At 43.3% G+C, this 15,027-nt stretch overlaps 1 protein-coding gene across 1 annotated transcript in view; it reads left to right on the top strand.

The window, feature by feature from the left end:
• The window catches only part of LOC144605985 (ATP-dependent translocase ABCB1-like), a 60,881-nt gene extending 46,250 nt beyond the window's left edge, over window positions 1-14,631 (top strand). The window contains exons 21-25 of the mRNA XM_078421722.1: window positions 145-301; window positions 8,971-9,168; window positions 10,524-10,730; window positions 11,458-11,604; window positions 13,251-14,631. Of these exons, the coding sequence (XP_078277848.1) occupies window positions 145-301; window positions 8,971-9,168; window positions 10,524-10,730; window positions 11,458-11,604; window positions 13,251-13,460 (919 nt within the window). The 3' untranslated portion in view covers window positions 13,461-14,631. The remainder of the gene's footprint in view (window positions 1-144; window positions 302-8,970; window positions 9,169-10,523; window positions 10,731-11,457; window positions 11,605-13,250) is intronic.
• Window positions 14,632-15,027: the final 396 nt, after the last annotated feature.

Here is a 15,027-nt window from a genome sequence, read left to right as displayed (position 1 = left end):
AAATATGGAAAATATTGGCTGCATCATTTGTATAATTTGCCCAGCTCCGGCAAAACATTTGATTAATAATTGGTTTGCTATCCCAAGAAACTAAAGACGAACAATGTGAATTTTCATTGCAAGTTTTTTTTCAAATAATTTCAGGGTTGCTGCTGTCATTGTATTGAGTGCTATCTATCTTGGACAAACAGCATCATTTGCACCAAACTATGCCAAAGCTAAAGATTCTACACGAAGAATAATTCAACTTCTTGAAAGGAAGTCATTAATTGACAGCTGCGGTGAAGAGGGAGAAAAGCCGGTAAATGCCAAATATGTTTACATAACTAAGATTACTTGTCTACATATTGTTGCTTTCATTCCTATTAAATAAATGGTAATTAACTGTTTACGTTTTAATGGAAAGTTCCTGGGATTCTTATAGTTGCTCAAGAGGACCATAATTCAGAAACAAATCCAAAAACGTGGGCGGTGCTTCCCTCACACCATTTGGTGATTGAATCACCACAAGGTATTCCTGGTAAAATGGTTTGCCCTGCTTAGACCTGTTTGAAATTGAACCAAAGTTTTAAGAACTTGATTCATATTTAATCCTCTGTTGAGTTCCCAATCTCATGTTAGTGTCTCTTTCCATTTTTCGAGAATCACATGCATCTGATTTGATTTCAGCTGAAATCCACATCTATGCCTTCTTTATCTTTACACATGACCATGCCAACACAATGCTGTCTGGCCTTCTTCCCAACTTGCCCATAGAATTGTTGCTATCACTTCGAGCCGTATTGTTCACCATAAACCAACATGTTAATTTTATAATTCTTATCCTTGATTTCAAAATTATCCTCACAATTATCCTCACTTTGTCCCTAGCTATCCTTGTAATTTACTATAGCCTGCTATAAACTCAAAAGCCTGCTACAATATCTATCCAATTATGTACTCTTAGTATTCTTGAATCGAATCAGAAGACCATTGGCAGTTAGCAAACGAGCAAACCTCAGATTCTGTCATACCTTCCCTTAAATCATCACCTTTGCTCATTCATGTTACATGTTAAAATACCTCCCTTTGTCCAAGCTTTTGATCTGCCTTATATTTCCTTACATGCCTCTAAATGGAACATCGTATAGATTCCATGGAGATTGTGTTATACAACATGACAACAAGCCGTTTAACCCAATTTGTCCATGCTGACCAGGATGTCTATCTGTGCCAATCTCATTTGTGTGCATTTGATCCATTTCCCTCTAAACTTATTGTATGAAATGCTAGAGTAGCATCATGCTCATCTGTGGGCAGAACACACTGGCCCTATCATGATTGTTTCAAAAATCTACCTTTTTAATAAAGTATTTAAGATTATATAAAATACTACATGGGTGTGGGGAAATGCCTACTCCAAGTAAGGTCATAATCACCAAATAAAAGAGGAAATCATAGACACCAGTTAGGTTTCTACATCCTTGGTGTGCTTAGTAAAACACTATTCCCACCACTCAGCATGCTTCACCTATTAGAGTATGCCATCTCCACCAGAGTAATATATTCAATTAGTCTGAAGAAGGGTCTCGACCCATGTCCTCCAGAAATGCTGCCTGACCTGTTGAGTTGCTCCAGCACTTTGTGTTCAATTCAAGATTCTAGCATCTGCAGTTCTTTGTGCCTTCAATATATTGAATTATCTGCCTCACATATTCTTTCAAATAATCCACATAATGGTTTATCTTCTGAATTATGCCAATAGGGATTTGGTTAAACCACACAAACTATTTGGACATTGGACTCTCCCAGTCCACAGATAAAGACAAGTAGAAACAAGGAATTGCAGATTTTGGTTTATATTTAAAAAATCATACAAAGTGCTGGAATAATTTAATGGGTCAGGCAGTGTAGATCAATCCGTTTATTCGGATTGATCCATGTCTGGTTTTCAGATTGCCAACCAGATCCATGATCCATGACTGGTATTTGTTTTGAAACCGATGTTTAGTTTTGCTTGGTAGATTAGGACAGGATGGTTTTGGTGGTGTACTGTGCGGACGTTTACTGATTTGCTCCCTGCTTGTGTTCTTAATAAATACTTTAGAAGTTAACGATTCTGTGGAAGTCTACACTTCTTACATGGTGTCAGAAGTACTGTGGATTTGTTTCAGCTCATTTCTACTGTTATAACATGGCTGGGACATTCCGACAACCGGACTCTCTCGTCTTCGACGACCAGATCGGTGAGCGTTGGCGCCTCTTCGAGAGGCAGTATAATGTGTTTATTCGTGCCGTCCATCACGACAAACCTGCCACGGCTCGGGCCTACATGCTCCTCAATCTCGCGGGAGATGAGGCTTACGAGCGAGCGCAGCAATTCGTCTACGCGGAGGAGATTGTTCATCCCCCGGTAGGCGATGCACCTTCGGTTGTGACCCCTGCGGAATCGGCAGAGGACCCGGAGTGTTTGATAAGGAAGTTTCGCCAGCTTTGCGAACCTCGGACGAACCCCATTGTGGAGCGGGTGAAGTTTTTCTCTCGTCACCAGAATGACGGTGAGACAATTGAATCGTTTCTGTGTGCTATTAAAAAGGCAGCCAAGGGCTGCGGGTTTGGACAACTCTGCGACGAGTTTGTGAGGGACAGGCTGGTGTGTGGGCTTGCGAACGATAAATTAAGGAGAAAGCTTATCCGCGACCCTGCTTTGACTCTGGACAAAGCTGTCTCTTTCTGTGCAAACTACGAAATTGGCAACCGTAACGCCGCGACGCTGTCCGGGGCACAACATTCCACACCCTTGGGAATCGATGCCGTCCAGACTACGTTTCCAAGACAACGAAAGCCTGGGACACCTTGTTATGTACAACGAGATAAGCAAGGATTTGTTACAAACTGTTCTAACTGTGGGGGCTCTCATGTCACGAACAGGGAGAAATGTCCTGCCTTTGGCCAAATCTGCCACGGCTGCAGAAGGAGGAACCATTTCTGGAGATTTTGCAGGTCCAGGGCTCACGATGCCCCCGCGAAAATACCTAAAAAATCTGTGCACCTGGTCCTGCCGGAGCCCTTATCAGAATCCTCTGATAACAGTCCAGACGAAAGGCCCAAGGTCGACGGTATCGAGCTGCTTGTGCATTCCACTGGGGGGGTTGGTGCTCGGAACAGCGAACCCACGGCCACAGTGATGGTGAATGGCCATGCTCTGGAAATGAAAATTGACACTGGGGCCAAATGTAATGTTGTGTCTGAGACTGAATTCCTCCGTGTTCGGAATCCCAGGGAGGCAGAGAAACTATCCACCTGCAGTGCCACCCTTGTGGCGTACGGTGGCAGTCACGTCAACCCTATTGGGCAGGTCAAGCTGCTGTGTAGTCTCCGGAACAAATCGCAAGTGTTGCGATTCTACGTTGTCAGGGGCGATGTAGAGACACTGTTGGGATCCGCTGCCTGCACTGACATGGGACTGGTCACGTTCAGCGAGGCCGTGCATCAACTGGCTCTTAGCCCTAACTCCACGCAGCGCATCCTCTCTGCATACCATGACCTTTTCGACGACGAGCTGGGCAGGCTGCCGGTCACATACTCCATTGCTTTGGACCCGGACGCGCGCCCTGTGGTGCGTCCTGCCCACCGTGTCCCCGTTACAATGCGAGACCGGGTCAAGGCTGAATTGGACAGGATGGCAGCGCTTGGAGTTATTACGCCCGTTACGGATCCTACGGACTGGGTGTCCTCAATGGTAGTTGCTGTCAAGAAAGACAAACAAGAGCTCCGAATCTGCATCAACCCCAAGGACCTGAACGCCTCTCTGAGGAGGCCGCACCACCCCATGCGCACCGTGGAAGAGGTAGCTGCTCGCATGGGCAAGGTTTCTGTATTTTCAGTGCTGGACGCCAAGAACTCGTTTTGGCAAATTCCCCTGGACAATGTCTCATCCCTGCTAACTACCTTCAGCACTCCGTTTGGGCGCTACCGCTTCCTTCGCATGCCGTTTGGCATCAGCTCGGCCAGTGAGGTTTTCCAACGAACTATGGAACAAATTTTTGATGGCTTGCCGTGCTCCATCATCGTGGACGATATCATCATTGCTGGCAAGAATGTACAGGAACACGATGATAATTTAAAGAGGGTGCTTGAGCGTGCCAGAGAGGTCAACCTGAAGCTCAACCCCCGCAAGTGTCGGTTCCGTGTTGACCAGGTGAAGTACGTGGGACATGTCTTTACCAGTGAGGGGCTCAAGGCTGACCCCTCCAAGACGGTGGCCATCAGTGCGATGGCGGCGCCGACCGATGTTACCGGCCTACAGCGGTTTTTAGGCATGGTCAACTATCTCGGGAAGTTCATCCCCAATTTCAGCGAGCTCTCGGCTCCACTGCGTCAGCTCACGCACAAAGACACTGCCTGGTTGTGGGACGAGCCGCAACAACGAGCTTTCGACACGCTAAAAATGCAGATGTCGTGCCCTCCTACACTGGCGTACTTCGACATTGACCGGCCTGTCACACTCACCTGCGACGCTTCCCAATACGGTCTCGGTGCTGCATGTCTACAAGCGGAACGGCCTGTTGCTTATGCGTCCAGAACGTTGACGGAAACAGAAACCAGGTACGCACAAATTGAGAAGGAGCTGCTGGCGGTGGTTTTCGCTTGTGCAAAGTTTAATGACTACATCTTTGGCCAACCTGTGACTGTAGAGACAGACCACCAACCTTTAGTAACCATTATGAACAAGCCCATACACGCGGCTCCGGCGCGACTGCAGCGTATGATGTTACGGCTCCAGAAATATGACGTGACCTTAGTTTACAAACGAGGCAAGGACCTGCATCTGGCGGACGCACTCTCTCGTGCCCCTTTGCGGTCCTGTGCACAACACGTTTCCGAGCGGGACTCCATGGTGGTGTTAACCCTCGACCACATACCTCCCTCTTGTCGGGACGCACTGGTGGCCTCCACGGCTGAAGATGCCACGCTTCAGCAACTCGCATCCGTTATCAGACGCGGGTGGCCGTGCAAACAGCACTCACTTCCGACGACCGTTCAGCCCTATTTTCCTATCAGGGATGAGCTTACTATAGACGACGGGGTCATCCTGAAAGGTCACAAGGCGGTGATTCCAGCCTCACTCCAGCGCGAGTACTATGATGCCGTACACAGAGGGCATCCTGGTGCAGATGCCACCGTGCGGGTGGCCAAAGACATGTTCTACTGGCCAGGCATGGCTGACACTATACGTCAGTGGGTACAGTCTTGCGCCGTCTGCAACAGCATGACTCCACATCAGCAGAAGGAGCCGCTACAACTGCACCCTGTTCCTGACCTCCCATGGTCCCTAGTAGCCGCAGACCTTTTCGGCTGGCATGGGCACCAGTACTTGGTTTTGGTGGACTCCTACTCTGGTTGGTTCGAAATCGATGTGCTCCACTCCACATCATCCGCGACAGTAGTCAAGAAGCTCCGCAGGCACTTCTCGGTCCATGGGGCACCTTGCACTCTAATCTCCGACAATGCTGGACAGTTTTCAAGCCAGCGCTTCCAGGACTTTGCGAAGCGTTGGGGCTTTCGACACATCACCAGCAGTCCGGAGTACCCGCAGTCGAACGGGTTAGCAGAGCGGGCGGTCCGCAGTGCGAAGCAGGCCCTCGAGAAGTCCAGCAGGTCAGGTTCGGACATTTTCCTAGACCTTCTTAATCTCCGCAACATTCCGCGAGACTCAACGCTGGGCTCCCCGGCTCAGCGCCTGATGTCCAGGAGGACACGCATCACCTTGCCCGTTTCGAAGCAGCAGCTCCAGCCGGAGGTCTACGAACCTTCCACCATTCAGGCTCGACTGCACCACAAGCGACTAACCCAGAAGGTTAGTTACGACCGATCCAGTCGCCCTTTACCCCCGCTGTCAGAGGGTCAGGTCGTCCGGCTGCAGTCCCCGAAGGGATACGACCGCAAGGGTATTGTCAAGGGGGTCTGCGCGGAGCCCCGATCTTACCTCGTTCAATCTGATGGAGGTCTATACAGGCGGAACCGGAGACACATCTTACCGGTAAATGAACCGATGCCATCTCAGTGGGACTTAAACGGGTTGCCCGATGACCCGGACGAGGTGCTATGGCCGGAAGGAGGTGACTATGATTCGTCACCCACAGCTCGAGAGCTGCCCCTTGCGAAGGAGACAAATTCAACATCGGTGAACGCACCATCCGTGGAGCTGCCTCCGACATCCAAATCGCCTATGAGGCCTGTGGCACGATCCCCGGGGAAGCCCATGCCGGTCGCATCATCTCCAGCGAGGGGTACCTCTGAGGGGCCGTATCAGACTCGTGCGGGGCGGATTTGTAAGCCCAACCCTAGATATAAGGACTATGTCTAGAGACTCCCAGGACGCTTGCTGCTACTACAATATGTGCTATTATATTCCCATTACTGCTGTTTTTGCAATTGCATTCTGTTTTGTGCTGTACTGTTGTGTATTTGAATGCTAGAAAGTAGCTGTAGTTTTTTAGTCTGAAAAAGGGAAGATGTAGATCAATCCGTTTATTCGGATTGATCCATGTCTGGTTTTCAGATTGCCAACCAGATCCATGATCCATGACTGGTATTTGTTTTGAAACCGATGTTTAGTTTTGCTTGGTAGATTAGGACAGGATGGTTTTGGTGGTGTACTGTGCGGACGTTTACTGATTTGCTCCCTGCTTGTGTTCTTAATAAATACTTTAGAAGTTAACGATTCTGTGGAAGTCTACACTTCTTACAGGCAGCACCTCTGGAGAACATGGTAGGTGACGTTTCAGGTTCAAACCCCTCTTCAGACTGATTGTAGGGGCAGAAAAGCACTGGAAGAAAGGAGGGCCAGGCCAAAGCCTGCCAAATAGTTTGACACTGGTGAGGAATGTTTTTTGATATGCAGGTGGTTGGACAAGGCCAGAGATGAAAAGACAGAACGTCCTGTTGAACCCAATATTTCTATCATGTGAATAATCTCCCCTATTCCACCCCCCACCCCCATCCAATCCAAAATGTCTTAGCTCCCTTCTGCTGGTGCTGCCTGGATGAATAAAAAGTCTGTGAACAAAACTAATTTAACAATATCACAAAGTATAAGGGACAAAACCAATGGAAAAATATGCTAGGGCAACAAGTGTACATTATTTTGGAAATTATATTGGGAATAATGTTCATCCAAATTGGGCTCAAATTGGATTAAAGAAAAATCAGATTGAATCCTCAAACACAGATATCAATTTCACTCAATCTCTATTTTTATTGTATTATAATACAACACTAGTAGTATTATTACTAGTGTCTATTCAGTCAATTTCCACCATCATTACGATATGATAGAATTTTATTTATCCCAGGAGGGAAATTGATCTGCCAACAGTCATAAAAACACAAAATACATAATACATATGAGGGGAAGGGAGTCAGTCTCAGTCTACCCCATGACAGAAGGGGGAGGTTGTGCAGTTTGATAGCCACAGGGAAGGAGGATCTCCTGTGGCATTCTGTCCTGCATCTTGGTGGAACCAATCTTGTGCTGAAGGTACTCCTCAGGTTGACCAGTGTGTCATGGAGGGGGTAAGCTGTATTGTCCAGAATGCTCCACAGTTTGAGGAGCATCCTCCCCTCCAAGACCACCTCTCATGAATCCAACATTATATGTAGAAAGTAACTCTTAACAGTCAGCTATAAAAGTATCCAAAATTTCAATGCTCACAAATGATTTAAATAAAATGCCTTTCTGCCATGAGTAGTCTCTTTTAGTACATAGACACAAAATCCTGGAGTAACTCAGCTGGACAGGCAGCATCTCTGGAGACAAGGAATGGATGAGGTTTTGGGGCGAGACCCTTCTTCAGACTTTTTGACCTGAAATGTCACCCATTCCTTCTCTCTAGAGATATGTACTGCCTGTCCCGCTGAGTTACTCCAGCATTTTGTCTATCTTCTGGGGCATTGGGGCGTGGCTGTGTTCTGCAGCTGCGGCTCACCGGCAGTCTCTCCGTTTTTTGTGTGTGTTTTTTTGTCATTGTTGATGTTAAATGTACGTTTTGTTTTATTTTTAATTCTGTGTATGTAGGGGGGGGGGTGGGGGGGTTGGGGGAAACCTTTTTTTAAATCTCCTCCTCAACGGAGATGCGACCTTTACCGTGTCGTATCTCCGTTCGCGCAACGGCCTAACATCGTGGAGTCGGCGGCCTCCAGCTGGGATCGACCTCGAAGACTCCGGTCGCAGGGCCTGGACTTACCATCTCGGAGGCTTCGGCCGTGGGCCCTGCAGACCGCAACATCGGGAGCTCGCAGGTCCCTGGCTGGCGACCGGCTTTTGGGAGCTCCAGCCGTAGCAGCTTCGACCGCCCCGAAGCACGAGGCACGATCAACCCGCCCGCAGGCCCTTCATCGCCCTGCGTGGCTCGGCCGCAGCACTTTCCATCGCCCGGTGGGGGCTCAGGACTCTCATCGCCCTGCGTGGCTCGGCCGCGGCATTTTCCATCGCCCGGTGGGGGCTCAGGACTTTCATCGGCCTGCTCGGCTCGACCCTGGGACTTTCCATCGCCCGGTGGGGGCTTCAAGGGGTTGGGAGCCTCGACTGCCTCGTGGCGCCACGGGAGAAGAACGAGGAGGAGATAAGACTTTGCCTTCCATCACAGTGAGGGTATGCCTAGAGCAATCACTGTGATGGCTGTTTTGTGTAAAAAATTGTATCTGTGTGTCTTGTGTTCTTTAATGTCTACTGCCGGACCCTGACGTGAGAGGACGCTGGCGTTGATTATTCGCCGCTTTTCCGTCAGGATAGTTTGTCTGTTTGTTTCTATGTTAATTGTATTTGTAAAGCGCTTTGTGCATGTGTTAAGGCGCTATATAAAATAAATATATTATTATTATTATTATTATTCTGTTTAAACCAGCATCAGCAGTTCCTTCCTGCACCCTTATAATACATCTTTTATATCTGAATTCTCATAATCATTTCAAATTATTTATTTTCAGAGCAACTTTGAAGGCAATATTGAGTTTCAAAATGTCAAATTTGCTTATCCAATGCGACCAGATGCAGAGGTTCTCCAAGGTCTCACCATAAAAGTGAATAAAGGACAGACCATAGCATTGGTTGGAAAGAGTGGATGTGGAAAGAGCACCTTGGTTCAGTTACTTGAACGATTTTATGATGTCATGGGTGGACAAGTGGTAAGTATCACTTCATAAAAGGAAACATTTTATCGGAAATTCCTATCCAAGAGTTCAGCTGCGATGTGGAGGCTGAGTGAATTAAAATTTCTGTTGTTGGGTTTTCAACTTTCCTGTCTTCTTCAATCTCCAGCATTCTTTTTTGTAGCAATCTATTTGTTCAACCACTGCTTATATGATCATAAGGTTATAAGTGATAGGAGCAAAATTAGGCCATTTGCCCCTTCAAGTTCAAGTTCAAGCTCAAATTTCGTTCAAAGTTCAAAAACGCTTTATTTGCCTCCTTAACCCCATTTTCCTGCCTTCTCGCCATAACCCGTGACACCAGTACTAATCAAGAATCAAACTATCTCTGCCTTAAATGTATCCATTTACTTGACCTCCATAGCCTTCTGTGGCAAAGAATTCTACAAATTCACCACCCTCTGACTCAAGAAATCCCTCTTCATTTCCTTAAAGGAATGTCCTTTAATTCTGAAGCTATGACCTCTAGTCCTAGACTCTCCCACGTGGAAAAATCCTCTCCACATCCACTCTATCCAAGCCTTTCACTGTTCACTATGCTTCCTTGATCTTCCTCAATCTCATGTTCCAGTAATTGGTACTAATAAGAGGACGGCAACCAGTTCATAAACCATTTGATCTTACTGAAATATTATTGATTCTACATGTGGGACTAATCTTCCAGCAGGGAAGCAATTCCAATCTTTTTTCTGATACCTTTGCAACTCTCAGTCTCTGATTTTAACCCAAATTTCCATTTACGTGCATCTCATTAATAAAAATAAAACAAACTAATAATTGTTCAACAATGTAAGTAAAATATAAAGACAAACAGTAAATGTAAGAAAAATTAATACTGTGAAAAGACAACCAGTAATTTATTCATTTAAAATACTTTGTCTTAAAAAAAACAGAAAATGCTGCCTTTTAAAATGTTTAGTTATCAATTATTAAAGTGAGACTTTCAATAGCGAATGGTTCCCATTTATTTCTTGTCTATCAATGCTGATATCAGTATGCTTAACACAAGACTATCAAATAATATTTATTCACAAAATGCTGGAGTAACTAAGCAGGTCAGGCAGCATCTCGGGAGAGAAGGAATTCCTTCTCTCCCGAGATGCTGCCTGACCTGCAGTTACTCCAGCATTTGGTGAATAAATCCATTTGTACCAGCATCTGCAGTTATTTTCTTATATCAAATAATATTTGATAGATATTCTTTGTTGACTATACCGCCGAATATGAAAACATACTTAATACGATCTATAGTGTGTACGCAAGCATTTTTAACTTTTCTTAGGTTTGCATCATTATTATCAGCACGGATCATGACTTGTTATCTTTTCCAGTTGGTGGATGGGAAAGATACAAGAAGCATTAATTTGCCATGGTTGAGACAACAGTTGGGAATTGTATCCCAGGAGCCCATACTTTTTGATTGTAGTATTGCTGAAAATATTGAATATGGTGACAACAGCAGAGCTGTATCTCAAGAAGAAATTGAAAAAGCAACAAAAGCAGCCAATATTCACACTTTCATTACAAGTTTACCTGAAGTAAGTCTATGTCATTCTGTGTGCTTTCTAATACACTGGTATTTAATATTCTATCTGTATATGCTTATTTTATGATAATTATATGGTTAGATAAAAATGAAAAACATATGAACATATTTAAGATAGAAAAGAGCAATGCTATGTGATGTTTTCACTCAATCTCCTTTGTTGCATTATCTAAAATATTTTGCAATAAGCATTGTTTACAAATTGACTTATGTGGATAGAAATGGTTATAAGCTGTACCTGTTCTCAGTGAGCTGTCTGGACATCTTTGAGCAAATTTTTTAAAATGATATGGTTGATCTCCTGATCTCAGCTTTCAGAGTTTGTATTATGAACCACTTGCAGTGACTTTACAGGGTCTATTAAAATAATTAATGGAACGGAAACAATAAATATGGAGTACTATCTTAAATTTATCTCTAGCGAAGTAAGGAACACAGCTTCAAACAATGAAAAGCAACGTTAGCACTGATGCTATGAAAAGCTATACACAAAGAGTGATCAAAATTTTGCATGGACTTCCAGATAGTTTGCAATCATTTAAAAAGCAATAATTCAGTACATCAATGAGAGATAACACAATTTGAATAAATAAGTTTGACACCTTATATTTCTTCATCTATTAACATCTTGTATTGGTCATTGAAGTTTTTTTCAAGTAATAATTACTAGAATGATACTGTGTTCGATGGATTTAAACAAACAAGTTACTTTTAAATAGGGATACAACACAAAAGTAGGAGATAAAGGAACACAGCTCTCTGGTGGTCAGAAACAGAGAATAGCCATTGCCCGAGCTCTGATACGGAAACCAACGGTTCTAATCCTTGATGAAGCTACATCTGCCCTGGACAATGAAAGTGAAAAGGTTACAAATCTTGAATTATCAACTATATTAAGTAAACAATATTATGTTTATGGTGCATGCATTTAATTGTATAAAATTCAAAGGGATTTAATTATCCAAGCACAGGGAACTTGGGATCTCTTTGGCATTAAGATATGACGTTATGGCGAGTCCGGAAACTTGTTCTTTGTTGAAGAAGTTTATTGCGACAGCAATATTCGATTACAAAGTTTTCTTAACAAGATAACGGACAACCATTAAAACTCACTGTCTTCTTCGAAGACGTCTCCCAACTAACTCTTTACGGGCGCCAAAAGCGCACATGACAACGCTGTCCAATCAGCGATGTCGCTCTCTGGACCAATCCCTACGGTCGCGACCTTGCTGGCCAATCTGAGGGTTCGACGACTAGAACCACTCTCTATGGTCGCTACAACGTTATATATCAAAGATATGATGTACAAAGGGTTTATCACAGCAAAAATTAAAATTGGTTTGCATGTCACTATATGTAATGTTAGAATGGCAATAGTTAGCAGTGATAAGAAACCTCACAAAGGGCTTGCTTTTGATTCTTATTTTGGAGAATAAAACAGATTATATTTTAGTAAATATTAGAAAAACCCACAATTGCAATATATTTAGTGCTGTGCTGATTCTGAATAGTGAACCCCAATTTATCACTATTTTATTATAGCTTCTCACTATAATAGATACTATTTATTCTGAACTATAACATTACTATGTGTAGGAGCCATTTGTGTTTGTGCTGGCTGTTTTAGCATATTATATTATTTTGTCTAGATATCTTGCTGTGTTATTTTGGACACTTGGGGGCTGTAGTGAGATGAATACATATATGGGCAGAACGTACTGTGAGGAGCCAGAACTTGGCGGTATACCTGGAGACACAGAGACGGGAGCGATCAGACACAGGGTATAGGCAACTTCGAACCTTTCCATCGATTCGTCTCCTTTAGTCACCACTTCACGAAAGGAGTAGAGTGATCATTCTTGACACAAACCACAACAGAGATCTTCACGACATTTCAGTTTAATTAGTCATTTATTGAAGTAGTGTTACAAACAGATAGTGTTTCTCCCGTCATAGACTTGATAAAGACTCTATCTCGCCATAGCTTCTCGCCATTTTTTAAAGCATTATGTCAGTGCATTCCCAATTATACTCCTAATTATCGCTCCTCCCAGTCCATATATGTGTTCATCTCATGACAACCCCCAAGTGTCCAAAAATAGTACAGCAAGATACAAAATAATATAACATGCTAAGACAGCTAACAAACACAAATGGCTCCCACACAGGGAGTATGGTGAGATACAGTTCTTACCATACCTGTGACGAGAGCTGAAAGCTTGGGGAGGCACAGACCTGCAACAGACCTGTTTGTACCGCTACTTCAATAAACGACTAATTAAACTGAAAATACGTTTGAAAAATCTCTTTGTTGGTTTGCGTCAAGTTCACTCCCACTCCCTATGAAGTAATGGCAAGCGGAAAGGACTTTACTGGAAAAGACTGAAGCTGCCATTACACTATGTTTAAAGATTTGTAGGCTGGAACTGGTCTTTTTGCATCTTGCATGTTGTACAGCACCCTTGCTATTCCTGCTCAAATTTAGCATTTGTTTTATTTTTCCTTTTTACAGATTGTCCAGAAAGCCTTGGATGAAGCTAGGCAGGGCCGAACTTGTTTAATCATTGCCCACCGATTGTCGACAATCCAAAATGCTGACATTATAGTTGTTATACAGAAAGGAAGAGTGGTGGAAATAGGAACTCACAACCAGCTCCTGGCAAAAGAAGGGGCTTACCATGCACTTATCAATGCACAGTTTCAAAATGAACGTGAAACTTGAATAGATTTATTTTTAATGGCTTTGTAATGTAGTTCCTCAGTGTTTCACCCATTACATTATTGAAATTGTGATGAAACTCCTGTGAAAAATAACCCACTTTATCCTTTGTCTATGGTAAAACTTGAAGCTGAGTTATCAAATAAGAGTTTGTTCGCAAACTCACAAATATTGCAAAATTACAACCTGATTGCAAAATAATTTGTTTATCTCCAAACAAGTAAAATTTTGAATATTTCTCATAAATGTTTTCCGTATTTTTCCTAAAAAAACCGAATCCTCATTTTAAATAGCAGGTAGCTTGTTAAGACCATCTGGATTATTTGATTGCATGCAGTGAAATATAAATCAAAAAGCTGATTTTTAAAAATTGTTTTATAATTTTGATTCACCATTTACATGAGAGGGATATGTGTTGTAATTAAGGCTGAATTTACAGTTGGAAGTCCCACCTGCCTGCATTTTTCCATATCTCTCCAAACCTGTGCTATCCATGTACATGTCTGACTACTTCTTAAATGTTATGATAGTCCCTGCCTCAATTACCTCCTCTGGCAGCTTGTTCCATACACCCACCACTCTGTGTGAAAGAGTTACCCCTCGTATACCTATTAAATCTTTTCCCCTTCACCTTAAACCTATGTCCTCTGGTCCTCGATTCACTACTCAATTATCCATCTGCAACTGAAACGTATCCACTCTTATTGATCCATCTGCAACTGACACCTTAATGTACCTCTTCTCAAGTAAAGTACTGTAAGTGTAGGCTTCAGTGGTTGGCACGGAATCATTGGGCGAAACAACCTGTTTCTGAGCCGTATGATTCTATGCCTTCTCTGTCGTGAACTCATGTGCCTTGGGCTGTGATGAGTCCAAAGATCTCATTGTCTTTCATATGCTGGCATTGGATTGATACTGGGCTTCTTCCCACTGTTTTAGTTGTGTCCAAAACGTATATTATATATGACAAATAAATGACTGTATATAAAAAGTTTACAGAATGATATGGGAATGTACTGCCAAATTGGTCATCTGGTACAATATTTGACAGATTTTATAGAAATGTTATATTTGTTATCCCTCAAGGGATTCATATAAATTTTACTAGTGATGTAATTGTTCTGCATTGCTGCCTGAAAGAAGCAATATTCTTGTTTTTGTATAACAATGTTAATAAATACATATATCGAGGGGAATTATGTGAATTTATTTTTTGTGTTAACTGCTATAAGAGTTCTTCTGAGGTTTGTATAATACCAGAAATCATTCAGAAGATCTTAATAACAATAATACATTTAATTTATATAGCACTTTTCAGGAAACTCAAATACATTTACAGAGCAAACAAGACATAAAAACAAACAAACAAACAAAAGATTTGTCCAGACGGAGAAGCGGCGAACAAACAGCGCCAGCGTCCTCTCACGTCAGGGTCCGGCAGTAAACAATAAAGAACACAAGACACACAATTACAATTGAACACAAACAACCATCACAGTGATTGCTCCAGGCACACCCTCACTGTGATGGAAGCCAAAGAAAAGTCTTATCTCCTCCTCATTCTTCTCCC

The sequence above is a fragment of the Rhinoraja longicauda genome, chromosome 2, assembly GCF_053455715.1.
Source record: "Rhinoraja longicauda isolate Sanriku21f chromosome 2, sRhiLon1.1, whole genome shotgun sequence".
Classification (NCBI taxonomy): domain Eukaryota; kingdom Metazoa; phylum Chordata; class Chondrichthyes; order Rajiformes; family Arhynchobatidae; genus Rhinoraja; species Rhinoraja longicauda.
This window is presented reverse-complemented; position numbering and strand designations above follow the sequence as displayed.